Here is a 25,828-nt window from a genome sequence, read left to right as displayed (position 1 = left end):
AACTAAACAGGGAAATTCCAAATTCCCACATTCTTTATCTGATTTTCTAAGTCTTGGATCATGATCAAAACTTAGGTTAAAGGTATGGAGTGTTACATCCTGCCTGGAGGATGTAATATTAATATGAATGTAATACGCAAGTCCACCATGATACCAACGGCCACGTAATCGTACCTTGTAATTACCTGTCTTGGATTCTGATTATCAAATAGTGCCCTGACCCACTTTTCCTTTTAAACTACCTTTTCTTTTATGTTTGGAAAAAGTCATAGATAGCCCCCTAAACTTTACCACATTTTCCTCATGGCTACCTAAATCGGGGGTTGTACCTATTGACTACCTAAACTACCCTGAATTTATACCACATAAGCACCTTTTGCCTACATGGCAGCTCGTGTGTGTTGCACACAAAATTGGCGTGCGAAGGGTTGTGTTGTTGCTGATATGGCAACTCCAACGTACCCTTTCTTTTTAATAACCCCAAAATCTCTCATTTCTCCTCCATTTTCAGCCGTTTCTCTCTCCCCTTTCTCCTCCTTTCTCCCCCGTTTCTCTCTCTTGTTTCAGTTCATTTTTTTTCATCCTTGTTTCTCGATTTGAAGTTGTTGCTGGCTGTATTGTCTCTTATTTCTGTCTTGGTTCTCTCTTCTTCATAGCAATGTCACAAAATTCAGGGATTGTAGATGAAAATGTTATTTGTAATTGTGGTAATTCTTGTAATGTAAGAACTTCAAGAACAGTTAACAACCCAGGTCGTAGATTCTTTGGTTGCAAGATGCCAAAAGTGAGTACCTATTTTAAAATTTTGATTTTTGGAAATTTCATTTTCGGCCATTTTTTCGGATTTTTTGTGTTCATAATTTTCTTTTACTTTTATGTAGGATAAGGGTGGATGTGGCTATTTTAAATGGATTGATCCATCTCCAGAGGTTGAGCTTTTGAAGGAGAAGCTTAAAGAGGTTGAAGAAGAGAGGGATACATTGAAATATAAAATGAAGGAACTTGGAGGCAAGTATGATTCATTGAAACAAAAATTGAAGGAAATTAAGGAAGAGAGGGACTGTGCAAAAGCCAAATTCAACAGGCTTGTCGTTGTTTTTCTATTTTTTTTACTTGCAAAAATTATCGTTGGGTAGTCTAATTGTTTCCTAGTTACTGTTTGTAATGTTCCTACAAAGATTTTCTTCAATGTTTGTAGTAATGTTTTGGTTATTAGATTTTGTAAATTACTTGGCTTGTGTTTGGCGTTGTGAATTAGTCGCAAATATGACATGAATATAAATCAACAAAGAAACATAGCAATTGTTCATTAAAATGCTAGCATCATACATAGAAAAGAAAATAGAGACCTAGTCAACAACTATGACCTCTTCCTCTTCCTTCTTTTGAACATCGAATCCTATGCCCTCCCGGCACTTACACTCGCAGACCCAAATACAGAGTGTATCTCCCTCTGTCAATTTCTCGGATTCCAGAAAGTCTTTCCACCCGAGACAGAGGCGTGCGTGTTTTCCAATTTTGTAGGTCATAGTGTAACGTTTTTCTCCATAAGCAACAACGGCATGAGTTTTTGTGGTTGGTAGAACATCAAGAATATTAGTAGGAAGCACCTGCAAAAAAAAACATGAAAAATTACTAAACTATTGCAATAAAAATAGCAAATGAAACATGGATGCTAAATTAAACGTACGAAATCATCACTTTCTACGTATGACCGTGTTAATTTCTTCTCGAAATATGCCAACATTTTTTAGGTTGAATGAACTTGTTTTAACAAGTGAATGGGATAATTTGAATGGGATGAAGAGAATGGGGATGAAGTTAGTGGGTTTTATAGATAGTTGAAATGGAAGATTAAGTGGACTAGATGAAGTTGGATGGGGTTAATTCAATGAAGTGAATTGAATTCACCCGATGTGGTGTTTGATTTATGGGCTAATCGGTTGTATTTGACTCCAACCGTCTCATTTATTTGGTTGTTGAGTATTTTGCGGAAATTTATTGTCTTCAAATGGCACAACTGCCACAGCTGCTGCCTATATTCCAATGGCACCTATTCCAATCCTATTGATCTGCCCCGTGCATGTTTGACTCATTAGCATAAATTGAAGAGTAGTATTGGCACAAATTTGATTAGCACTAATCGAAAAGTACCATTGCTAATGTCATTGGCACAACAATAATGCATAATAATAAGTCTAGCTAGACAGCACTGCTGCAGTTTACATATACTAAAGACATTGTTTTAGAGACTTAAATGTCACAAATTTCCTACATTAACTACTTGTTGGAGCTTCCTTCTGCTGAAGTTCTGGTTGCTTCTGATGCAGCCTTTTAGTTTCTCATGTTGGCTCTCAATCGGGATAGTTGTGATGTGGTCATTGCATCTTTTCCTTGCCATTTCAGTCCACGAGCTTTATAACCAATATCAATATTTGTTGGTGAAGCACTCTTCAACTTTGTTGCACCATGTATAACCCTCTCACTTGTTGTACCAGGCTTCAATTAAAATGTGAAACATTAGTAAATTGTGTTGAACAAAGATAAAGGCAAATCATAAAGTGAACTTATTACATTAAATACTTGTGCTCCAGTAACAGGATTAGAGTATACACCAAAACCAGTTGTAGGCCTACTTTTATTTCCAGTAGCTGCAGCAAAACCAGCAGTAGTATATGCCCTTTTGTGGCCTGATAATGATGGCAATTGACCTGAAGAAGAGTCTTCTCTTGCACTCACAAATGGTACCCCTCTTGCATTTGTGATTTTTTTTCTGCCCCTTCCCCTGCCAGCTCCAACTTGAGCCCTCTTTTGTGGAGCTACTGGCACAGCCCTTGTGTCACCACAAATTGAGCTTGATTGTGAACTAGCAGTTGGATGTGCAGGACTCTTCGTTCTAGACTATATTACACAATTAAAAATATAAATGATCCAAAGTGTATAAATTGTATTATTTAAATGAAGATGTAAATAACTTTTACAAGATATACTTATTGCTGGTGTTGGAGCAACAATTTGGGCATCTCTTGGCACAGAACTTGTGTCACTACAAACAGAGCTGGATTGAGTTGGTGGAGTTGGTTGAGATTGACCACCTTGCCTTTCAGTTGAGGGTATTGGTTGAGAAGGACCACCCATTCCATGCTACCAAACAGAAACAATGGGATGAAAATTAGAGATTTATATGTAACAAACTAAAGTTAAGAATATGACAAATTCAATTGTACTTACTCTTCTTCCACAGGCAGTCTTGTTATGGCCAACTTGTTTACAAAATGAACAAGGCATTTTCACACCCTTCTTTGACAGCTTTCCATATTTCTTTGGCTCATCTTTATCCTTCATTCTTTTCTTCTTTGGTCTCCCAGGCATTTTTCTTGGCACTGGAGGCTCTATTGATGGGTTTGTAGTCTTAGGCCACATCCTCATATTGGTAATAGGTTGGATGAAGTGTCTATAAGCCTTAAGAAATGTTTCCTTCCTATACTAATGCTATATATGTGCATCAGGATCTTGATTCAAGTAATAATAAGCACAAACAACATGAGGGCAAGGAACACCCCTTAACATCCATAGCCTACAGTCACAATATTTCTTATCCAAGTGGACAACAAATGTGAACCCACCATCTCTAATTTCAAAACCATGAACCCCATTCCTTTGAACATGACACCTATTAGACAACTCCTTGTTCTCTTTCAATATTCTTCTTGCCATAGGGGCAATATCATCAATCTAAGTTTCAGCAAATTTGATCATGTCTACATGCCTATTAATCATTTTATGCCTAATTTCCTCTAACATGGTGATAATAGATTTATGTCTAGCAGCTAAGATCCAAGAATTAAAAGTCTCACACATGTTATTTTCCACAACATCACACTTGGAATGAAACTTGAAATATGCCCTACAAAAAGTAAAAGGCTCATAATGCATAAAATCCTCCGTTATCTTGGGCTTACTCAATTTGGCCATTTTATCCATCTCCTCTTTAAACTTGACTTCAAAGCTAGCCTTAGAGCATCTCCAAAACTGCTTCCTTCTTTCTTCTCCTCTCCACTCTTTGTGCCAATTACTCCAAACATGTCTAGCACATCTCCTTGTCTCAGCATTTGGCAGTAGCTCCAATAAGACAGGAATAAGTCCCTTCCAAAAGTGTGCATAGTACCCAAAAAAAAAAATAGTTAAACATACTGAAATGTCCTCTACTAAACTGAAATTTTAATTAAATGGAACAGAAATGGTACCGTTTGCATGTCTGACATTACAGTCAACCCTTCACCATTTCGCAAATTTAGATCAGCAATCAAGTACTTTATGAACCAATTCCAGCTATGTTTAGTCTCTGTATCCACCACTGCCCAGGCAATAGGATACATTTGGTTGTTCCCATTCTTGCCCACAGCTACCAATAGCTCACCCTTACAAGCTCCTTTCAGAAAACAACCATCGAATCCTATTATTTTTCTGTACCTATCCAACCAGCCTTGCTTAAATGCCTGGAAGCACACATAGAAGTACACACAAATTTTTTTCCCAGGTTCAGTCTCCTTATCAATTTTAACCCAACAACTACTTCCTGGATTGGTTTGCTTGATCATGTCAGCATAGTCACATAATCTGGAAAATTCCAGATTCCAGTCACCCATATTTTATATCATAACCCTCTGTTTTGCCCTGTGGCAAACAGTCCTACCAACATAAAGACCAAGCTTGTCCCTTACCAATTCCTGAATTTCCCATATCCTTATGTAAGGTTGAGAAACAGTTCTGTCCTTGAACTTCCTTGCTATTAGCTTAGAAGTGCACATCTTGTTTTTGTTCAAAGGAATACACTTGTGAATGGGATGATAGGTAATCACCTTAAAATCACCTGTGTCCCTATCAAGCTTAGTTGTCAACACCCATTTACACTTGGTATTCCCTATGGCTATCATTTGGTCTTACCTTCAACTGCCTCCTATATTCTACAGCATAGTCTGCTAGAGCCTTTCTAAATTGTGTTACACCATCAAAGACCATTCCAAGCTCAAAAACAGCCACCTCACAATCTTCATCATACCTAACTTTTTTGCTTTTCCTTCTAGAAGGTAAATCTACCCCCCCTTACAGCATCTACATCAAGCTGTTCTTCACTGTCTTCACTCCAACAGTCAGAGCTATCAATATATATTCCTCATCTCCACCCAATTTTCCAGCATATTTGTTAGACTTATTTTTCCCAATATCCTTAAACCCTCTATCTATACCACCAGCCTCTCCAACTGGAATTTCTTGAGTTGCAGCAGACTTTTTTTTTCTTTATTTGCTTCCTTCTTCTTTCTTGTCTAATAGCTCTCAACTCCTCATCTATATCTGACCCATCTTCTGGTGGTATTTCTCCTAGATCTGAATCACTACTCACACAATCAGATAAATTAGATGCTTCAACCCCATATACAAACTTAGGAGTAACCCCAACACCCTCCTGATCTAGGCTGTCATAAGTAGACCAAACACCCTCATGATCTAGGTTATCAGCAGCAGCCCCAACACCCTTTTTATCTAAGTTATCAACAGCCCCAACCCCTTTTGATGACCTAGTTGGACTAGAAGAAACTTTTGGGCCTTTTAAGAGACCAACAGGCCTATCAGTTTCAGCCAAGGCAGTATCCAATGAATGAAGGACATATACATGAAAGGGGTCCTCATTTTTTAGGTCTTTTATTAGGTCCAGTAGATGTCTGTCAGACTCAATAACATTGAATTCTCTAGTATTTGCATCTTGGTAAAAAAAACCACCAACTGATAAATAGCCTAATTCTCTAGTATAATAAAATAATTCCATTAGGGAAAAGTAGTCTTTCTCGATATACCTGATGATTGGCACTAAAAAGGAATGATAATTAGGGTCAGGATTTTCTACAAAGGTCCCACCGTAGTGAATGTGTGTAAATATGACTTCCTCCATGGCCAATTAGTAAGGTAAACCTGGAAAAAAAAAATCACAAAATGATTTAATTTCAGCAAAATTACCAAAAGGGCACACTTTTAAGGCATATTTTACAGAAATGGAGCAGGGAATATTCTCAAACACATAACCCCAAATCTGGAAATTAAAAACCTAACTTTCTACAAATATAGTAACGGAAAGGGAACGAAAAAGGACGGAATATACTAACTTTCTAATCCCACTCACCACTAGGAAACGACTACTACACTACAAATATAGTAACGGAAAGGGACGGAATACTAAACAAACACCAAAAAAATTAAACTAATCTCAAAAAGTAAAATCCTAGCAACCTTAAACAACCATTATGAACACAATTAACAACTAATCTAGAGAGATACAAAGGTTTAAGATACTTACACGTAAGATATTATCCTCGAAACACCTTTAATCGACGGTGATACTCACCGTCGATGTTTTCGCGGTGAGAGAGACGGCTCGGGGAGAGAGAAAGAACGAAAATGGGAATTAGGTTAGTGGTAGCCCATTTACATTAGGAACCCGTTTTTTTTTTAAAAAAAAACCACGTGGATTTTATTTTTCACGTGGGAGGCGTTAAATGGAGCTAAAATACACGTCATCTGGATGTATATACACGCGCCCAAGTGTAATTAAAAAAAGGCTAAAAGATGCTTATGTGGTATAAATTCAGAGTAATTTAGGTAGTCAATAGGTACAACTCCTGATTTAGGTAGCCATGAAAAAAATGTAATAAAATTTAGGGCCTATCTATGACTTTTGCCTTTATATTTTTGTTTTTTCCTACTGTATGATATGATAATGGAGAACAAGCTGGAGATTCACCTTAATTTAAGACAGATGCACGAATTAGATGCAGAGCGGACATCAATCCTCCTTTAAGCCTAGGCGTCTTTTTCACTACTAGTATTATCACAAAACCTACTCCTTTGAATTAGTATATATACAATTCATTCTACTGTTAGCACAGATATTATAGTTAGTAGAGGCGGATATAATGTGAAAATGCGAATCGAGGGGCGCAACGAAAGATGCTTACTTGGTGGCAGGTGTCACCCTACCAACGGCTCCCAATAAAGTATAATTCTTTTGTACTTTGCTTTGCTTTCCTAATTTCCCAAACCCCTCTTTGTCTACTCAGCTGTTTCGTGTCGTTTTCTGAAATTCAGGTGCAGATAGCTTGATTCTACAGCCGACGATCGCGCTTCCTGCATGTTCTGATTCGCCTTTCTTGAAAACCCCCTTCCTTCTCGCTCGAGAGACTCACTTCCACTTTTTAAGGTAAACAGCTTCATCTCTTTTTTAAATCCTTCGTCTATGCGAATTCAGTTTCCGATCTGTCCCCCCCTTTTTCATTCTACATCTATCTGCGCTGAATCACTGACAAAGTTGGCGAAATCTTATTTTTTTCCCCTCTCTCTCTCTCTCTCTCTCTATTCAAAGGTACTTATCGTCAGTTTCGTTTAAAGGAAATGAGTGGAGCTGTGCTTGTAGCGGTTGCTGCTGCAATTGGCAGCTTCTTGCAAGGATGGGACAATGCCACTATAGCTGGTAATCTTTTCACATATGCCCTATCTCTTCAATACTGATTCGTGATGTTACTCCATCTTTCCTCTTCAAAATCTTATTGCCTTTGTATGTAATCTGGTATCTCGTGCACTCGTCAGTCTCATAATTTTTTCGGATTTCTAACAAGGTTATCCGTTCCGTTCTTGCCGTCCTTAGATGTTACTTAAAAGTCTTGATGATATCTTTCAACTGGTTATGATTCTCTACTCGTTTTTGTTTCAAAATACAGGGTCCATTCTCTACATTAAAAAGGAATTTAATTTGGAAACACAACCTACTATGGAAGGACTTATTGTTGCGATGTCACTTATTGGTGCTGTCTTGATTACAACTTGCTCTGGTGCACTAGCTGACTGGCTTGGTCGTCGTCCCTTGCTCATAACTTCTTCGGTTCTTTTTTTTGTTAGTGGCCTTGTGATGCTTTGGTCTCCAAATATCTACGTTCTACTTTTGGCAAGACTTTTGGATGGGTTTGGAGCTGGTTTGGCAGTTACTCTTGTCCCTATTTATATATCTGAAACAGCACCACCAGAGATAAGGGGTTCATTGAACACTCTACCTCAGTTCACTGGCTGTCTCGGCATGTTCTTTTCATATTGTATGGTTTTTGGCATCTCGTTGATGAGTTCTCCTGCTTGGAGACTGATGCTTGGTGTACTTTCCATCCCTTCCATTCTGTATTTTTTATTGACAATATTTTACTTGCCGGAGTCTCCCAGATGGCTTGTGAGTAAAGGGAGAATGCTAGATGCAAAGCAGGTTTTGCAGAGGCTCCGCGGGCGGGAAGATGTATCCGGTGAGCTCATGGAATCTGTATTTGATTTTTTTTTAATCATAAAATTTGCAAAAGATATTGCAACCTAGAACAAATGCTTTTAGATGGCTGACCTAGCATTTAGATGGATTTTCATAAGCAAATTTGGCGTATTTTCTATAGTCAATTTATCCCCCAAGTAGTTTGCGTCTGGACAGGTTCACTAAATTGATTAGTCCCCCCCCTCCCCTTGTAAGACTTAGCAATACTGCTAGTTAATTATATACAAAAATGCATAGAAAGTGAATTCAGGTATTGGATATATCAGGTAAACAACACTGCTATGAAAGAAAATAAAAACTATGGATGTTTCTGAATAACAAAATTTTCTTGATATTATAGGATGGCTAGTTTGTAAAGGAAATTTCGAACTAAGGACACATAAATAATAGAAGGTGATCTTAGTAATTGCATATATACTTTTGAAAAAAAATATTCTTAGTCATTGAATATAATGACGTGATTGTTTCATAATTGCTATAAATTTCATAATATTACTTTGCTTCTTCTTCCTCCAGGTTTTTAAAATAGCTCTATAATAAAACTCAGTAGCTAAGTCATTTGAGAAGTGGATGATTTATCTTTTTTTTTTTTTTTTTTTTTTTTTTCTGATCAACTAAAAGTTTTCATTAATAATAACAAGGCCAACTTGGCCATATACAAGAGGTATACCAAAAGAGGAGAAACCTACAAAATATGGTTCTCTCCAAAAGACACCCAATCCTCCATACAAACAAGAACTACATGGGTGCACCAAAAGAAAATAAGGGATCAGAGACTACTCCTCAGATGATCAAAGCTTATCTCCACCCCCTTCAAAAGCTCTCCTACTTCTCTCTTTCCAATTGACTCACATTAAAGAAATAGGAGTAACATTCCAAGCCTTGTGCCTTCTTCACCTAGCCCTGCTCTTCCAACTGAACATCAACTCCTTCACGGATCTTGGCATTACCCAAGAAACGCCAGACCATCTATAGATATCCTCCCATAACCTCTTGGCTGATTTGCAATGTAGCAGAATATGATCCATGTCCTCACCGGCCTCCTTACAAAGGAAACACCAACTCATGTTGACAACCTTTCATTTCCTAAGATTCTCCGCCGTCAAAATCACCCATCTAGTAGCTAACCACGCAAAGAAGCACACATTCCTCGGCACCTTAGGAATCGAGTTATGTGGAAAACTAACCTCTTCCCTAACCAGAAGCTTCTCATAAAAGGACTTAACTGATTTATCAATCTCCAACTTTAGAACTTTTCTCGATCATCAGATCTTGAGAAAGAGTTACAACAAATAACCTGACAAATTTAATTTCTAATCTAAAGTCCCAACCAGCAGAAGTATTTCTTTCCTTTTTTTTGTTTTTTTTGGTGTTTGCTTATTCTGTAGTCTATCTTTATTTGGTGAGGTAGATTAACTATGATTCTGGATGCTAGCTAACTAATAAACTAATAAAAGATAAAATTTTAGAGTCTATCCAATTCTATGACGCCTGGGTTCTTCTCCACATGTCATCCTCCCGATGTCCCAATTTATATGACATTCCTTCAATTTTGAGACATTCAAAATTGTTTGACAACATTCAACTAGTAATATTATGTATACAACTTTCCTAAGTTTCAATAATTTAAATTCATTTAATTAGTCAATGCAGACTCAAAGCTTTGCAACTACTAATTTGATATTTTATTTTAGTATTAATGTAGTAAACAGATTTTTGAATCCCAGTTGAAGTGCTACATAAGTTGGCACGAGAGAATTATGAGATATTGCATCTTTTTATCAGTATGCTCCTTGAATGTTCTCCTATTTCTTGAATAGTTCTTTCCTGGCAAATTAAATGATGCAGAATTTTAGAGTTATGGAAGAGCAAGATGCTCTGTTGATTATGTTGAATTTTGATACATTATACGGTGTATAGATTGATAAGCCACACAAAATTGGGGAGTTCTTATTTTCTCTGACAAAGATGTTGTCAAGGTCTTTCCTTACTTCCTAAATTGATTTTATTAATTGTAATAATTGTTGACCTCATCTAAAAGCTTAAGTTGCTAGATAAGGTATACTTTTATTTACTAAGTTATGTCTTTAGCAGGCCCAGTTGTCTTTTACATGGGCCAAGTACGTGGACTATACTACGTCGCTTAGTTCAGTATTTACTTCGGCATGTAGTCGGAACAGTAAAATTTGGTGATTGTACTGGCTTGGTTCTGTAGAGGTGGAAAAAGTCATGGAATTTTCAAGGTAAAATGCATATGACATCTTGCCTTCTGCTCTGGAAGTATCTATAAACTTTTCATGTTTGTGCATTTGACTTTAGTGCTGGTCAGTTCCTTTAGTTTATCAGTGATCATTGGTTTCCTAAGAAAATGGCAAAGTTACTATCTGCCAGGTATTAATATTGATGCAACTTCTATTTGAAGGGGAAATGGCTTTGCTAGTTGAGGGACTTGGAGTTGGTGGTGAAACATCTGTGGAGGAGTACATTATTGGTCCAGCAAATGAATTTGTGGAAGACCAGGAACCAAGTGCTCAAAAAGATCAAATTAGGTTATATGGGCCTGAACAGGGACGCTCTTTGGTTGCTCGGCCTGTCACTGGGCAAAGTGTACTTGGTATTGCATCTCGGCAAGGAAGCACATTTGCACATAATGTGCCCCTCATGGACCCTGTTGTCGCTCTGTTTGGCAGTGTTTATGAGAAGCTTCCGGATGCAGGAAGCAAGGGAAGCATGCTCTTTCCACATCTGGGCAGCATGTTTAGTGTTGCTGGAAATCAAACAAAAAATGAAGAGTGGGATGAAGAAAACCTTGCCATTGAGGGTGATGATTATGCATCTGAGGCTGCAGCTGAAGAATCTGATGACAATTTGCAGAGCCCACTTATATCACGTCAGGCAACAAGCTTGGAAAAGGACATGGTTCCGCCTCCATCCCATGGAAGTATTTTTAGCATAATGCAGGGTAATGATGGTGAGCCAGTTAGCAGTGCTGGCATTGGTGGTGGATGGCAGCTTGCATGGAAATGGACAGAGAGAGAAGGCGATGATGGAAAGGAGGGAGGTTTTAAAAGAATCTATTTGCATGAGGGTGGAACTCAGGGAATTCGAAGGGAATCTTTAGCTTCTCTTACTGGGGGTGATATGCCAGGTGGTGGTGAATTTGTCCGCGCTGCTGCTTTGGTGAGTCAGCCTGCTTTATATTCAAAAGATCTGATGGATCAACATCCTGTTGGACCAGCTATGATTCATCCATCCGAAGCATCTAGTAAAGGGCCCAGTTGGAGCGATTTGTTTGAACCAGGAGTCAAGCATGCATTGATTGTTGGCGCGGGGATTCAATTACTTCAGCAGGTAATTGCTAATATTACTAGAATATAGTGTAACTGATGTCTTTCTCCCTTGCATTTCCGTGAGCAGCCTTTCTCTTTAGCAGGTTGGTTATGTTCCTTCTTGAAATCAGTAACGTTCTTGCTATATATTAGAAGCTTTTGAGTGTCCATTTGGCGCAGTTTCGGTCTCAACTGTGATTCTGGAGATTTTATGCAGCTAAGAGTCAATTGGAAGCATATTCATTTCTTCAAGAAGTGTAGTACATAAATTCTTTCCCGACATTGTTGTTTGGACCTGTATTCCCACCTTCGACCAAAATTTGTGTTGATAGGTTAAGTTTTGGGGAAATTTCTCCGCAGAATCATAAGAGGTTAGACTGTTCGTCTTGAATTGTATCTTAATCAAGGGATGACATGGATATGTTGTGATCGGCCACTATATATCTTGAGCATGTAATAGATCATGTGAACCAACAAAACAATAAAACAACTTGATAACTAATAGGGTGATGTATGTTCAGCATTCACATAGATGGATATTGGTGAGAATTCAGTCGATGCTAAGTGACTTTCAATGTGTCAGTTTTTGTTAGGTAGCATGAACAAAATATAATAGCAGTGATTAAGAATTTAAGATATCCCTACCTCTGATATCTTCGGGATTTTTCTATTTTACTTCTTGATTCGGCATCCTTGCACAAGAATGCCAGTGTCAGCTTGGTTAATAGGACACATATGGTGATAGATGCTGTATCATAACAGTCTGCTTTCCTTTGTAACATTCTTACGTGGACCTGTTGTTTATGCAGTTCTCAGGAAATGGAGTTACGTACTACGCTCCGCAAATACTTGAGCAAGCAGGTGTAGGAGTTCTGTTGTCAAACATTGGCATCAGTTCTGCTTCTGCAGCTCTGCTGATGATTGCAATCACATATTTCTTAATGCTCCCTGCAATAGCTGTTGCCATGAGGCTTATGGATATCTCTGGCAGGAGGTAACTTCCTTTTGAGTAACTACTGTTGAACAAACGTGAATATGATGTTTTTCATACAGTGCTGCTCTAACTAACCTCTCAATTCACTCACTTCTCCTCCTCCTCCTCTGAACTCTTTCGTGCCTTGTCCGAATGGCTTGCAAAGTATTTTGGTTTGATTTCTCATCTCCAATAGTGTGGTGTTTCTCTTTACCCCCTTCTCTCTTTAAAGGTGTAAGCCCCTCCTTTAATAGACATGTCTGGAATTTGGATGCAATGCATCTCCATTGCAGTAGACTGTTCGCTAGATTGAGATGGAGTGATGGAGATGTTGCAAAAATTCTATGCTCCGGCAGATGGAAGATTGAGGTGCCCTTTGCCAGTGTTAGCACTGAAAAGTATAATGGTAGCAAGATGTAGTGGGAGGCTTCCCATTCAAACCAGGGTCTGGCCATACAAGGAAAAAGAAACCTTCCCATGCACTAAATTGTTGTCCTCTAAAGGGAGAAAGTATTCAAATCCTTTCATTTTTGCATGCCGCTTCTAATTTACTGTTGATTTAGAGTTCAAGCAAGTTTTATTGCCTCTGGGAAGCGTTCCCACTCATTTTAAGACGAGGCCTCTCATCCATCTTTGTTTGTACATCTGCTTTGGTAAATGTATCAACTTCTCCTCCACAATGCTTCTCACAAAATAGACCTTAGCTTCCTTTCTCTCCTCGTATATATAGTAGATTAAGCATTGGATGGTTACTTTGTGTTCAAGGCTGAATAAAGAGTGAATGGATGTCCTGTTGTCCTTACGTTCCGGTCCTTCAAATCTGATTACTATCCCTGCCTTTCTGTGCCTTGTTGTATTGCAGGAGTCTGCTGCTAGGCACAATTCCAATCTTAATAATTGCCCTCGTTGCTTTAGTCATTGGAAATTTAGTGACTATGGGGACTGTTGCAAAGGCTGCTATATCAACAGTTTGTGTTGTTCTGTACTTCTGCGCATTTGTTATGGGGCTCGGGCCCATTCCCAACATACTCTGTTCAGAGATATTTCCAACTCGGGTCCGAGGTACATGCATTGCCATCTGTGCCCTAGTATTCTGGATCGGGGATATTATTGTTACCTACACCCTACCTGTGATGCTGTCTTCTATTGGCCTTGCTGGTGTATTTGGGATATTTGCCATCTTCTGTGTTATATCATGGATATTTGTTTTCTTGAAAGTGCCTGAAACCAAGGGTATGCCTCTTGAAGTGATTTCAGAGTTCTTTGCTCTTGGTGCAAAGCAGGCTGCTGCTGCTAACTAATGTGATTGTTTGACATCTTGCCCTGCCTAGTGCCTTGAATTTGCTTTGTTTTATGGTTTCCTTGTCGGATAGAGTGGTTTTTGCTATTCAGTTTTATGAGTTGTGTAGACCAGTACAAGATTTTTGGATGAGTTTTAAGACCCATATCCTGTCAATTATAATTGCAGTTTCCACATTTCTATCTCCAGTTATCCATGTTTGGTTCGAGTTTTGCTCAGTTGATTAGTATCCATACTTGTGAAAAGCTCTGCTGAATTGCCGGAAAGGGTGTTAGCTTGATCTGTTTTAAGTATAACTTGTGGTGATTAAATAAAAAGCTTAAAGAGCTCCTGAATCTCAAAGGTCCTTTAATCATTCTGTTATACGATCAGTTAAGGCCCTGACTTCGTCCATAGCAGAACTGTCCCTTCGATGTATCTAGTTTTGCTTTAGAGAGTTGAATGGTCTCAATTGAAGATTATTTCAAATAAGTGTTTGTTATCAGATTGACTCATTATTTCAAATAAATGTTGGTTATTCAATTGACTCATTATTTCAACTTCAAACTTGAAATATGGAATTTGTAACTTGTAAACAAGATCTTGAGTTTTTCAAGCTTCACTAACAAAATTTCACCTTTGTTTTCATGTTTAAATGCTTGTTTCCAGCTTAACTTAATTATTTTTTTAAAAAATATCAATCAATTCATGTCCAAACGCCTACTTTCTCCTCTTTCACTGACTATGTTGAGGAAAGAACAAGAAAATGGTAAAATAGACCCCTTAACATCAGCACCAAGTGCATGCATCAATTGAGAACATGAAGTGAGTAAAGAGGGTCGGTTAGAAGCCAACCTCTAGAAGGATTGAGTTGTAGATCTAGTGCATTGTATCTCATAGACAGATCAGATGTGGGCTAGAAAACGTTGAAAACATAGAGCACTATACAGCAAAATGAGAGTTGAGGCAAATGAAACTACAATAAAATGTCAAGGATTCAAACTCGGCGGATGTTAAGACTGGGAAGACTCGCAGGGATACGAAAAACAAAATGAACGTCAAGTATAAATGTAAGATAATGCAAATTCTACTTCTAGAGGAGTTGATACCATTCGCTCTTCTTACATGACAACACAACCGAAGCACACGCAACACTTAGAGGTATCACGAAATGCCCCTTTTACCTGCTAATAACCACAGAATTGTCACGATTGGATGCCAATTTGCGAAAAGACTAGCAGGATGAGGCAAAAATTGAAGTTATTCCATTACTTGGCAGTTCAAGCAGCTAGCCCGCCCAAATGGACAAAATTTGATCAGTCTCTGACAATCGCAATCCCTATGGAAAGGTGAAGCTAATGGATTGGAAAAAGCAGCAAAAATCATCTGGGATGGCTACTGACAAGCCTGGCACCAACCCGGTCGAGCTTCTTCACCATCGCCATGGACTTGAGCTTGCCTTGTTTCAGAAAAGCCCCCACCATTCTTTGCCCAATCTCCCTCCCAGTCTCCTCATTGTCAGTAACGGCTACTGCCGTGGGCCCAGCTCCGCTTATGGTGCAGCCAAAAGCCCCTGCTTCCATTGCCGCCTTCTTCACTCCCTCCATTCCTGGAATCAGTGGTGCTCTCCTTGGCTCCACTATTTTATCGGAGGACATTGCCTTGCCAAAACCAGACACGTCTCCCTGCAGCACAGACGCCACCAACGCCCCTGCCTGACTACAGTTCCAAACGTGATGGGACATGCTTATCTCTTGCGGCAATGCCGCCCTCATTTTCTTTGTTGGGGCCTCGAATTCGGGACTCACCAGCACGAAGAAGAGGTCTTTTTCGTGAGGGAATTTCAGGCGAATTAACTCAAGAGGATCGTAGCTCCGGACCAATACGAAACCCCCCATAATAGCGGGTGCCAAATTGTCCGCGTGGTAACCGGAGACCTTCGATTCCGATTCCAACCCAGCAAGCACGAGTTCAGTGGGCCGCCAAAAAGCTCATTGACAGCAACAGCAGCAGCAGCCGCACTAGCGGCACTGGAGCCGAGGCCACTGCCCAAGGGCAACCCCTTGTGAAGGGAAAGAGAGAGGCCGACAGACTGAATGTTGAGCATCTTCATGACGGAGATGGCGGCAATGCCAGCGCAATTCCAGAGAGGGTTTTTGCTGAGCTTCTTTCCGGCGGCGGAGATGTCGGAAATAGAAAGCTCGCCAGGGTGAACGTTGGGGTCGAGACGGAGAGTAAGGAAGTCGCCGATGCCGTCAACAGCGCAGCCAAGGAAGTCGAAACCGGGGCCCAGATTGGCGATGGTGGCCGGAGCGAATGACTTGACACAGCTGAAAACCGGTGCAGGCTCATGAGTGCGGGACTGACCCGACACATTTAATCTGAATGAGGGATTGGGTGAGGAGCAGGCGAAGAGTGGAGGCTGACATAATATGGCCATTGCAACAACAACAACGGTGGCTACTGCCTACTGGTTTAGAGTAACAGCCAGCGCCAGCAAAATAGACTCACCCAATCACCAAACAGCCTGTTTGGATGGGTTTACAAAAAAGAGAGTTTATAAGCTCAAAATAGTTTATAGGTGCTGCTTTAGATAAACTAAGCTAAACGGACTCAATTATTTTTTTGAGCTTATTTTAAGCACAAAATGACTTTATGTATATATACGTAATTTTCTCCTCTAAAATGCCCCTGTCGTCAACTTGTTGGGCCTAAATTCTTATTTTTAACGGCAGGGGCATTTTTGGCCCAATAGATGGACGGAGGGCATTTTGTACCAAATCCTATAGTTCAAGGGCATTTTAGGTCCTTTTCCAAAAAAAAAATAAAAAAAAATTATTTATTACGTGACACGTTTTAATTAGTTAGTTTTAAAATTAACTTAAACTAATTATATCCAACACAAAATTCAGATCCACCTAACTCGCCCTGATTTAAAATGGTGATTGTAACAGCATCCGTCCTCGCCGGTGAGCCACCGTTAATCTCCACCGTCCTTTCCTCTATTGAAATAGCTCAAAACCTCCATTAAAATCACCATCGTAACACCGCTCATCCAAACGGCCCATCGAGCCACCATTAACTAGTCAATATTCTTGGCTGGTGGTTCTATGTAGACAAATAATCTAATCTGTTAAAAAAACGAATTAGTAATTTAAATGCATGGATGGTTATCTCATGCAGTTATGAAGTGTAATATTTTTTAAAATGAATATTTTTGGATAATCATTTTTGCCACATGAACATTCCTATTAATTTCTCCTATATAGTAACTGGGTTTCAAGTGAAATTAAGGGTAATCAATTTTGCCACATGAACATTCCCATTAATTTCCCTTATATAGTTACTGGGTTTCAAGTGAAATTACGGGTAATTAAAACCACCAGCGTAACACTGTCAAGAATATTGGCTATTTAATGGTGGTTCGATGAGCCATTGGGATGAGCGCTGTTACGGTGGTGGTTTTAATGGAGGTTTTGGGCTGTTTCAATAGAGGAAAGGACAGTGGAGATTAATGGTGGCTCATCGGTGGGGAAAGATGTTACTACAGTCACCATTTTAAGTCGGGGTGGGTTAGGTGGATCCGAATTTTGTGTTGGGATATAATTAATTTAGGTTAATTTTCAAACTAACAAATTAAAATGTGACACGTAATAAATAAATAAAATTTAATTATTTTTTTGGAAAAGGGCCTAAAATGCCCCTAAACTATGGGATTTGATACAAAAATGTCCTCCGTCCATTTATTAGGCCAAAAATACTCTTGCCGTTAAAAATAAGGGCAATTTAGTCCCAATAGGTTGACGGCAGGGACATTTTAGAGCGCAAAGATAAATGGAGTGCATTATTGTACCAAATCCCATAGTTCGAGGGCATTTAGGCCCTTTTCCGTTATATATATATATATATATATATATATATATATATATATATATATAGGTTTAACTACTGTGCTCCCGATTTGTTAGGATTATCTTTGCTCAAACCAATTATTTGTAAATAACAAGCATTTTCAACAAGATGATTTTCAACCATCTCCTTAAATTTGTGCAACAGCTCAAGGTACCTAGAGCTGGAATGCTGATTAGGGTTGTTGTCATGTGTGTGTGAGAGAGAGAGGGGTGAAGAATTCCAATGTCGTGGTGTTCGTCTCCTAACTCTGAAGGGTATGGATTCTGAGCTTGCTAAAGCTGCCAGTAAGTGGCCCATAAATTTTCCTCTGTTAAATATAACTTCTTCCGCCAGTTTCCTTACGTTGGAAATCAAAAGGTGACCCAAAAATACATTTTGGATAACATTCGTTGTTTAAGTGTCCTATTGAGAGGATAAGGTACCATTTGGATAAAAGAAGTGTCATCAAAAGGAACAAAACTCTTAAGGAAAACCAAAATGTGTTCAACTAACATGATGAAGCAGCTTGATTCAGTAATTAGCCTTTTGGCAACCCCATGGGTGTGACAATTTGGCCCATACACGATATTACATTCTCTATCTCTGTCTCTTCAGTAAACATCATTCAACAAATTCATCCATATTCTTTTGGAGTTGTACATCAATAGCCCAAAACATAACATCTTATTCCTTATTCTTGTGGAGATGTACATCAATAGCACTTTAACATCGTATTGTATTAAACTACTATAAGTTAATGCTTAATTCTTGAACACTAGATGCTCTCTACACTGTTGTTGCGTGATAAAAAAACTGAATGTACAAGAATGGAAATGAAAACGGTTCCGAGTCTCTCTTTTGGAAAATGATCATCATTTCAAGCTTCGATTTGCATTAGCTAATGGAAGGGTTTTCTATTTCCATCCGCTTTCTTTTCAACCTATTTGCAGATATCTCTGCCTTCTCATCCACAAAAGATATGAATTTCTTAAGCCGGACAGAATGTGATATTCTAGTTCCAGTAGAAGTACAACGCCGCGTTAATTCAGGAAAATGTCGTTTGAACTGGCACAACATGACGCAGAAATATACAAGCAGAGCGAAACAGCAAGTAACTCCACAAATGAGGAATAAACCCCAAAAGCTCGTCAACTGAAGCTGCTCTGAGTCTACCGCAGAGCTCTGCCCCCCACAAACTTTTCTGTTTAACCACTTCTTGCGAATCTTCTCTAGCTCTCCATTCTCAGATAATTGCAAGATTGCCGTTGACATGTCAACTGCCAAGGGGGAATCTCTCGGAAATGCCTATAAATTAATTGGATCAAGCTATCAGCTTATGTTACATGACTAGCTTTTTAGATAAGTCATTTCACTCATTTTGCAACTCATGTCCATTTATTACCTAGCTATACGTGTTAGTAAAATATATGAGTAAGGAAATACTTACGAATCCCCACCCACTTCTGGTAAACTCTGGGCCAACTTTTTGGAACCCGCAGTAAGTTGCTAAAAACTCATCCACATATGGACGTTCATCGACCACAGCAGCAACTCTTCCTTGTTCAAGGGCATCAGCATATTCTTCTGGTGATCCAAGAGGAACAAGCCTAGACTTTGCAATGTTGACTTCTTCAAACAAGTAGTTCTCAGCAAAAGAGCCTACCTGGTACCCGATTGCGTCATTTCTTGTTACCAATGATTCAATTCCTTGGATAGATGAGGAGAGCTGTTGAACTGTTAGAAACGATGTCAAGCTTGCGGTATAGCTCGATGTAACTATCAACATTACGAATAACCATATAAGCAGTACAATTCGACCCAATGTGCTCACTGTGTCTTCTCCTGAAAGGTTTTTACAACTGACCGATTATGCCAAAGTTAACACTGCGTAAATACAATTATGATCTTGACTTTTGGAAAAGGAGAAACTAGATACTTACTTGGGGCTCCAAAAATAGTTGAGAAGCTAAACCTGCAAGCGAAATATAGCATACAAGAAGATGAGTTCAAATCCTAAAGGGCAAGATGTAAATTATGAGGTTCGAACATGAAGGAAATGCAAGAAATCAATTCAAAAACTGCTTTCTATATATAGCTTCTTGCGCAGCTTTGTAGGATCCTACTACTTAGATTGTTGCATTAACTTCCCACTAAGTACTTGGAAGGCTAACCGGAAGGCATCCAATTGACTCACCATAAAATTGTGACCACCTGTTTCCTGGGTGGGCCACGAAATTCATCATTAAATTTGTGCTCTAGTATCCACACTACGGTTCCCACAACAAGGCAAAAAGCGGCTATGACTCCCCACGTCAGGGGAGTAAATGGCCGCAGGAAAGCCCAAGCAATCGATCTCATCTTCTTCACAGGTACCACCACCACTAACCCTGATTCTATGTATGGTTGAGTAAAATCCAAAACCTTCGTGCGGTTTGTTACAATTGTAATGTCACCCACTGCAGCATCAAATACCTATCACGGAGTAAGAAAAACAATGTTACACTGACTGTTAAAGTAGCGTGAATATACTTGCAATGACATTGACACCCACATCGGCTGTGATCATGTTTACTAACTGACTGTAGCTTGGGTTTTTGTGTCCATCACCGAACAAGATGAATTTATGAGGCACAGGATATGAAAGACACTTCAAGGCTGCAAGGAAGACATCTATGCAGTATCCACGGACTACTCCAGTACCTTCCTCTTCTGAAACAAATGCTTTGTAGCCAACTCTCCTCGGGACTCCAATCGTTAACGGCCCCCCATTGTCTGGAAATACCCATCCACGCGGTCTTTTTGTAGTTTTCCCTGGCCATATAACCTGATGCAACCGTTGAGTTGAACTTGACCTGTTAGCTGGTTTGGCATAAAGAGACTCTGGAGGCACAACAGATAGCCCAGAGTAGTTACACCAGTATCCTATTTGCCTTAGCAATCCTTTGCCAACTACATTGAGAATATCAAATGAGGGACGGAGCATGGATCTATCTGGGTTAAATGCAATTGGACCACTTACCCCAGTCATATTAGTCTTTAATATGTTACTAAGCAGTTGCTCACCACCATCGAATATGCTAAGAGCAGCAAGATTCATTGCCTCTCCAGCAAAACTATTCAAATTGGAATCATTTGAGTAGGTGATCTTGCCTCCATGATTGAAAAACTCTTTGACTGCATAGGCAATCATCCAAACAGTATCATAGGCGTACAGACCATAAACATTCAAAGCGATGGAGCCATTACTCAACTTGTTCCACCTTGATTGAAAAGCCCTCTTCTTTGGGGAATCTGGCGTATGGGAACGAAGGGTGAGAACACCTTGTATAGAGCTAGCCACCTTTGGCGGAACTGAAGTTGAATCGAGAGTACTGGAAAGCCATGAAGTAGCTATCCAAACATATCCACTAGTCATCATGCCAAGCTCCTGGGCAATCTCAAAGACCTTGAGACCTGTTATGGATAATGTATGTAGAACAATAACTCGAGATTCCATTGATTTGACCTTAGCCAACTCGGCCATGATCAGGTCACGAGTAGACATAGGTTCAGGCGGAAGTATTGCCTTGTAAGATATCTTACAGCGCCTCTCATCGAGTTTATCACCTAGAGCGGTAATACTATTTCGACCTTGATCATCGTCCGAGAAAATAGCAACAACCTCTCTGTATTGGAAATAACTAATCATATCGGCTATGGCAGTCATTAGAAGAAGATCATTGGGAGCCGTCTGAATGAAATAAGGGTACTGAAGAGGTGAGAGTGTTGGGTCCAATGCTGTGAAAGATAGGAGGGGCACATGGAGTTCGTTCACAAGGTGAGAGAGTACATGGGCCATTACAGAACTTTGAGGGCCAATTACAGCTACGGTATCGGTCTCCATGAATTGTAATGCTGGGCAGAGATAAGAAGAGTGAGAGATCATAAAGAAGAATTGCATCTGTGAAAAGATAAAGAGTAAATATATATACCTCCAATGATTCCTAGGAATCCGCTGAAGTTTGAATCATGCAGGGTGAGAGCAAGTTTTCTTCCGCCGAGAAGAGAAGGATCAGAATTGACGGCTTGAACAGCAGCCTCCATGGCAATTCTGGCAACTTTGCCATTGGTGGTACCAAACGAAAAGATGGCTCCAATGTTCACCTCATCAGTTTGTCTCTGCTGTCCTGAAGATTGTCCAATAAAGCAGATGAATAGAAGCACGAACCAGTTTAAATTCATGATGACGCCTCCAGTTCCAAACCAGCAAAATCGCAGGAGGATATCAACCCCTTGGTAACTGTAGAAGTAGATTACCAACAAAACCAGATGCAAATAAACAATGAGAGAGATATAATAAGGTAGCGACGGAGCAGAAGCAGAAGCAGTCTAAAGGGATGGACAGGAAGAGTTTTTCAAGTCTGAGCTCTTGAAAGCTAATTCGTCATGATAGAAAAATAAAAGGAGACAGCTGCAGAGACAATTTGAATCTTGTAGCACGTTTTAAAGTCCCAGAGAGGAAACATACAGGACAAGAAATGTCCTTTTGGAAAAGAGGAGGAGGAGGAGAAGAGGAAGTAGTGATACTAGATCACGTGGTCTTAGTAAAGTATAGGGTGGTAGCCAGAGAAAGTGAAGTTTAATCTTTTTTCTCAAGGAGGATATCACGAGGTATAGACAGCTCCCTCAAGTAAAAGAAAAGCCAAAGAAACTGGTAATGGGAATATGTGGAGCACACCAAAATGGCCAACTACCCGGATTAATAAAAAAGTAGTAGTAGAACATACCTACTGCAGATGCATTATCCTTAATTAGGGATTAAAAAAGAAAAATAAACCAAAAGGGTGGGTGGATGGACGGTGGGCCAGTATGATAGTATTTGGGATTATGATGTGAGGAGAATGAGAATACTTGAGTATAAAGTAACTTAAGGATAGGACTAATAGCTAGCTTGTCATTCTAGGATTACTCATTAATATAAATATGCTATTTGCTCGGTTGGACAACCACTCCACTTTCCCCTCATAAAACATAAAACTATAAGGTAAAGGGAAGATGTCTGTCGGGGACCGCTTGTGCTGTGGTGCGTATTCGGCAAAAAGCATAAACCAGATTAATGACATAGCTATGATTCCTCACCACTTCCGTGGAAGGCAACAAGAATGCTAGAGTAGGATATAATTGTCATTATTAATACTACCGCCACAGTGCCTGGATTCGAAATTCGGAAGTCTAATTTTGATGTTGCTGCGCATATCTTGGTGCAGCATTTCTCTTTGGAGCTTTGTTATATGGATAGTTGCCTTTCCTTGATACCGTGCTTCCTTTAAAATTAGATTGGTTGAAATCAGGGTGGGCTTATATTCTTTTCCTTTTCTTCTGAAAGTTACACACACATATGGAATAAACAGATAAAATCTGACCATAAAGTCGGCCCTAACTGTCAAAGCAGCACAAGCGGGAGGAGAGGGGACCGGAGGTCCATTCTTATTCTACTGCCAAGGCATCTAAGAGACTTCCATTGTTCAATAACTACTTGTTTCATTTGTAAAAGTGGTGCTAATATAGTAATATAAGATATTTGTCCAAATTTTGGATGCCAATTTGAGTGTTCATAAAAGTATCATGCATCTGGTTACAGCTATTGGCAAAAGTATTCTCTGGGTGTTGTAATCTTCGCTTAATGTGGACTAGTGATGCCTCTACTTTAGTCCTATTGTATGATGAGATCTACTTCTTGCTTTATTAGCTTCTCTTTAATATAATGATCATATTAACTTATCTACAAAGTAAAAGTTAAAGAAAACCAATATACAATTATAGACAATGATAGCGCACATACGAAATTGATAACTACACAATAAAAACTTAATCACACTCCATGTTTATTCAAAATTAATATACTTTATTCTATCATAGTTAAGTAATAAATAAGGTAAAAACGCACATCAATTAATCACAATAGGTAACAAAATAACGTGAAGAAGACACATGGTCGTATCATCAATGATCTGATGTAAAAAAATAAGTTTTTTATTATACTTATCCCATTTTAGTGATCAAAATGTGTGAAGTTTGCTTAGTAAATATTGATCATATTTACCCCTTCCTAGGGCTTCATTGTTGATAAAGTTATTTACTTTTAACATTTTTTTAAAAAGTACTTTTAACATTACGTGTGAGTGAAAAGATTTAAAGGGAAAAAAGAATGAGATGAGAATAACAATTATACTTTCTTTAGTTGTACTTGTTTGATATTTAGAAAGTTCTATAATTTCCTCTTCTTGCTTTAATTTTATTTCTTTTTAAATATAAATAAATAATTAAAGCAATTTCTTGAAATCAAGAATTTACAAGTCAAATAATGATGTAAACTGCTGCGGAACGAGATTTTCCTTATAACTATACTAAAAGAAAGTAAATAAAAGATTGAAATTTGACGAAGATTGAGTACATATTTTAGGACTACAGACATAAACATTGATCTGAGCAAAAGGAAGATTTATTTATGTAATACAGTCAAACCTTTCTATAATTGTCATTCGTTATAACAGTATTTCTGTTATAAAACAATAAACTAAAGCAAGAATATTTGTAGAGAAAGAGAGAAGAGAGTTCTTATTTCTTTTAAGGGATGAAATACAACGAAGGGAACATCTCTAAATAGGAGAATATTGACTTGGTCCCAAAGTTATTAGTCCTAATATTTCTCCTAAAGATAGACATCCACAAGATATATGATAATATCTATAACACTCTCCCTTGGATGTCTATTTTTAAACCTTACTAGAAAAAACCCGAGGGGGGGGGGGGGGGGGGGGGGAATTCTAGTGGAGGAAAAAGAATACACATTTGTAATAATACATATTTTAGTTGCCTCATTAAAAACCTTACAAGAAAAACCCAGTGGGACAAAACCTCATATGGAAAAAAGAGTACAACATGTATTAACACTCCCTGATAAGAACTTCAGTCCAAGTGCTTGAGTCTTCGCATTCCAATCTTGTGCACCATCTTCCGAAAGTTGCAGTTGGTAGAGACTTAGTGAATAAATCAGCCATATTATCACACGAACGAATCTGTTGCACGTTGATATCACCATTCTTTTGGAGCTTGTGTGTGAAGAACAACTTTGGTGAAATGTGCTTTGTCCTATCTCCTTTTATGAATCCTCCCTTCAATTGAGCAATGCATGTTGCATTATCTTTATATAAGATTGTGGGTATTTTGTCACATTTCAAACCGCACTTTTCTCGAATGAGATGTATCATTGACCTTAGCCATACAACTTCTCGGCTTGCTTCATGAATTGCTATTATTTCAGCATGATTTAATGAGGTAGCTACGATAGACTGTTTTGTAGATCGCCAAGATATGACAACACCTCCACATATAAACACATAGCCTGTTTAAGATCTAGCTTTGCGTGAGTCAGGTAAATATCCTGCATCGGCATAACCAACCAGACCGGGACTGCAATTGTTAGAACAAAATAAGCCCAAATCAATAGTCTCTTTTAGATACCTCAATATGTGTTTAATTCCGTTCCAGTGTCTCCTTGTAGGAGCAGATCTATATCTTGCTAACACATTAATTGAAAGTGCTATGTTAGGCCTTGTTGTATTGGCAAGATACATTAGCGCACCAATTGCACTAAGATATGGTACTTTAGGACCAAGAATTTCCTCATTCTTTTCTTGAGGTCGGAACGGATCTTTATTCACATCAAGTGACCGACCAACCATCTGAGTACTTAATGGATGTGCTTCATCCATATAAAACCATTTCAACACTTTCTCTGTATAGGCAGATTGATAGACAAAGATACCATTTGTCAAATGTTCAATTTGCAAACCAAGGCATAATTTTGTCTTTCCAAGATCTTTCATCTCAAATTCCTTCTTTAAATAATCAATTGCTTTTTTGAGCTCTACAGAAGTTCCAATAAGGTTTATGTCGTCAACATATACAACAAGTACAACAAACTCAGATATTGTTTTCTTTATAAAAACACATAGGTA

The 25,828-nt window shown here is 38.8% G+C and overlaps 4 protein-coding genes and 1 pseudogene across 7 annotated transcripts; 2 read left to right on the top strand and 3 right to left on the bottom strand.

The window, feature by feature from the left end:
- The first annotated feature begins 568 nt into the window (after window positions 1-568).
- Window positions 569-1,136, top strand: LOC132644767 (uncharacterized). Its single transcript, XM_060361373.1, has 2 exons — window positions 569-784; window positions 882-1,136. The coding sequence occupies exons 1-2, from the start codon at window positions 659-661 to the stop codon at window positions 1,134-1,136; spliced, it is 381 nt and encodes a 126-aa protein (XP_060217356.1). The 5' UTR covers window positions 569-658.
- Window positions 1,137-2,886: 1,750 nt separating this feature from the next.
- Window positions 2,887-6,909, bottom strand: LOC132599406 (uncharacterized). Its single transcript, XM_060312763.1, has 3 exons — window positions 6,797-6,909; window positions 3,232-5,970; window positions 2,887-3,144 (listed from the first exon to the last, which is right to left on the bottom strand). The coding sequence occupies exon 2, from the start codon at window positions 5,948-5,950 to the stop codon at window positions 5,240-5,242; it is 711 nt and encodes a 236-aa protein (XP_060168746.1). The 5' UTR covers window positions 5,951-5,970; window positions 6,797-6,909; the 3' UTR covers window positions 2,887-3,144; window positions 3,232-5,239.
- Window positions 6,898-14,134, top strand: LOC132599404 (monosaccharide-sensing protein 2-like). Of its 4 annotated transcripts, none has more exons than XM_060312761.1 (7): window positions 6,898-7,049; window positions 7,141-7,252; window positions 7,441-7,522; window positions 7,770-8,336; window positions 10,779-11,707; window positions 12,495-12,679; window positions 13,521-14,134. In XM_060312761.1, the coding sequence occupies exons 3-7, from the start codon at window positions 7,444-7,446 to the stop codon at window positions 13,957-13,959; spliced, it is 2,199 nt and encodes a 732-aa protein (XP_060168744.1). In that variant the 5' UTR covers window positions 6,898-7,049; window positions 7,141-7,252; window positions 7,441-7,443; the 3' UTR covers window positions 13,960-14,134. The 4 variants fall into 4 exon arrangements, with proteins under 4 accessions (XP_060168744.1, XP_060168742.1, XP_060168743.1 ...); XM_060312759.1 differs by having other exon boundaries at window positions 7,415-7,522; XM_060312760.1 differs by lacking the exon at window positions 6,898-7,049 and having other exon boundaries at window positions 7,096-7,252; window positions 7,415-7,522.
- Window positions 14,135-14,898: 764 nt separating this feature from the next.
- Window positions 14,899-16,596, bottom strand: LOC132599405 (homoserine kinase-like; annotated as a pseudogene).
- A 1,311-nt stretch (window positions 16,597-17,907) lies between these two features.
- LOC132599403 (glutamate receptor 3.2-like) lies at window positions 17,908-22,937 on the bottom strand. Its single transcript, XM_060312757.1, has 6 exons — window positions 21,800-22,937; window positions 20,380-21,722; window positions 20,023-20,300; window positions 19,769-19,800; window positions 19,276-19,670; window positions 17,908-19,133 (listed from the first exon to the last, which is right to left on the bottom strand). The coding sequence occupies exons 1-6, from the start codon at window positions 22,047-22,049 to the stop codon at window positions 18,723-18,725; spliced, it is 2,709 nt and encodes a 902-aa protein (XP_060168740.1). The 5' UTR covers window positions 22,050-22,937; the 3' UTR covers window positions 17,908-18,722.
- Between the last annotated feature and the right edge of the window lie 2,891 nt (window positions 22,938-25,828).

The sequence above is a fragment of the Lycium barbarum genome, chromosome 6 (genome assembly GCF_019175385.1).
Source record: "Lycium barbarum isolate Lr01 chromosome 6, ASM1917538v2, whole genome shotgun sequence".
NCBI lineage: Eukaryota > Viridiplantae > Streptophyta > Magnoliopsida > Solanales > Solanaceae > Lycium > Lycium barbarum.
This window is presented reverse-complemented; position numbering and strand designations above follow the sequence as displayed.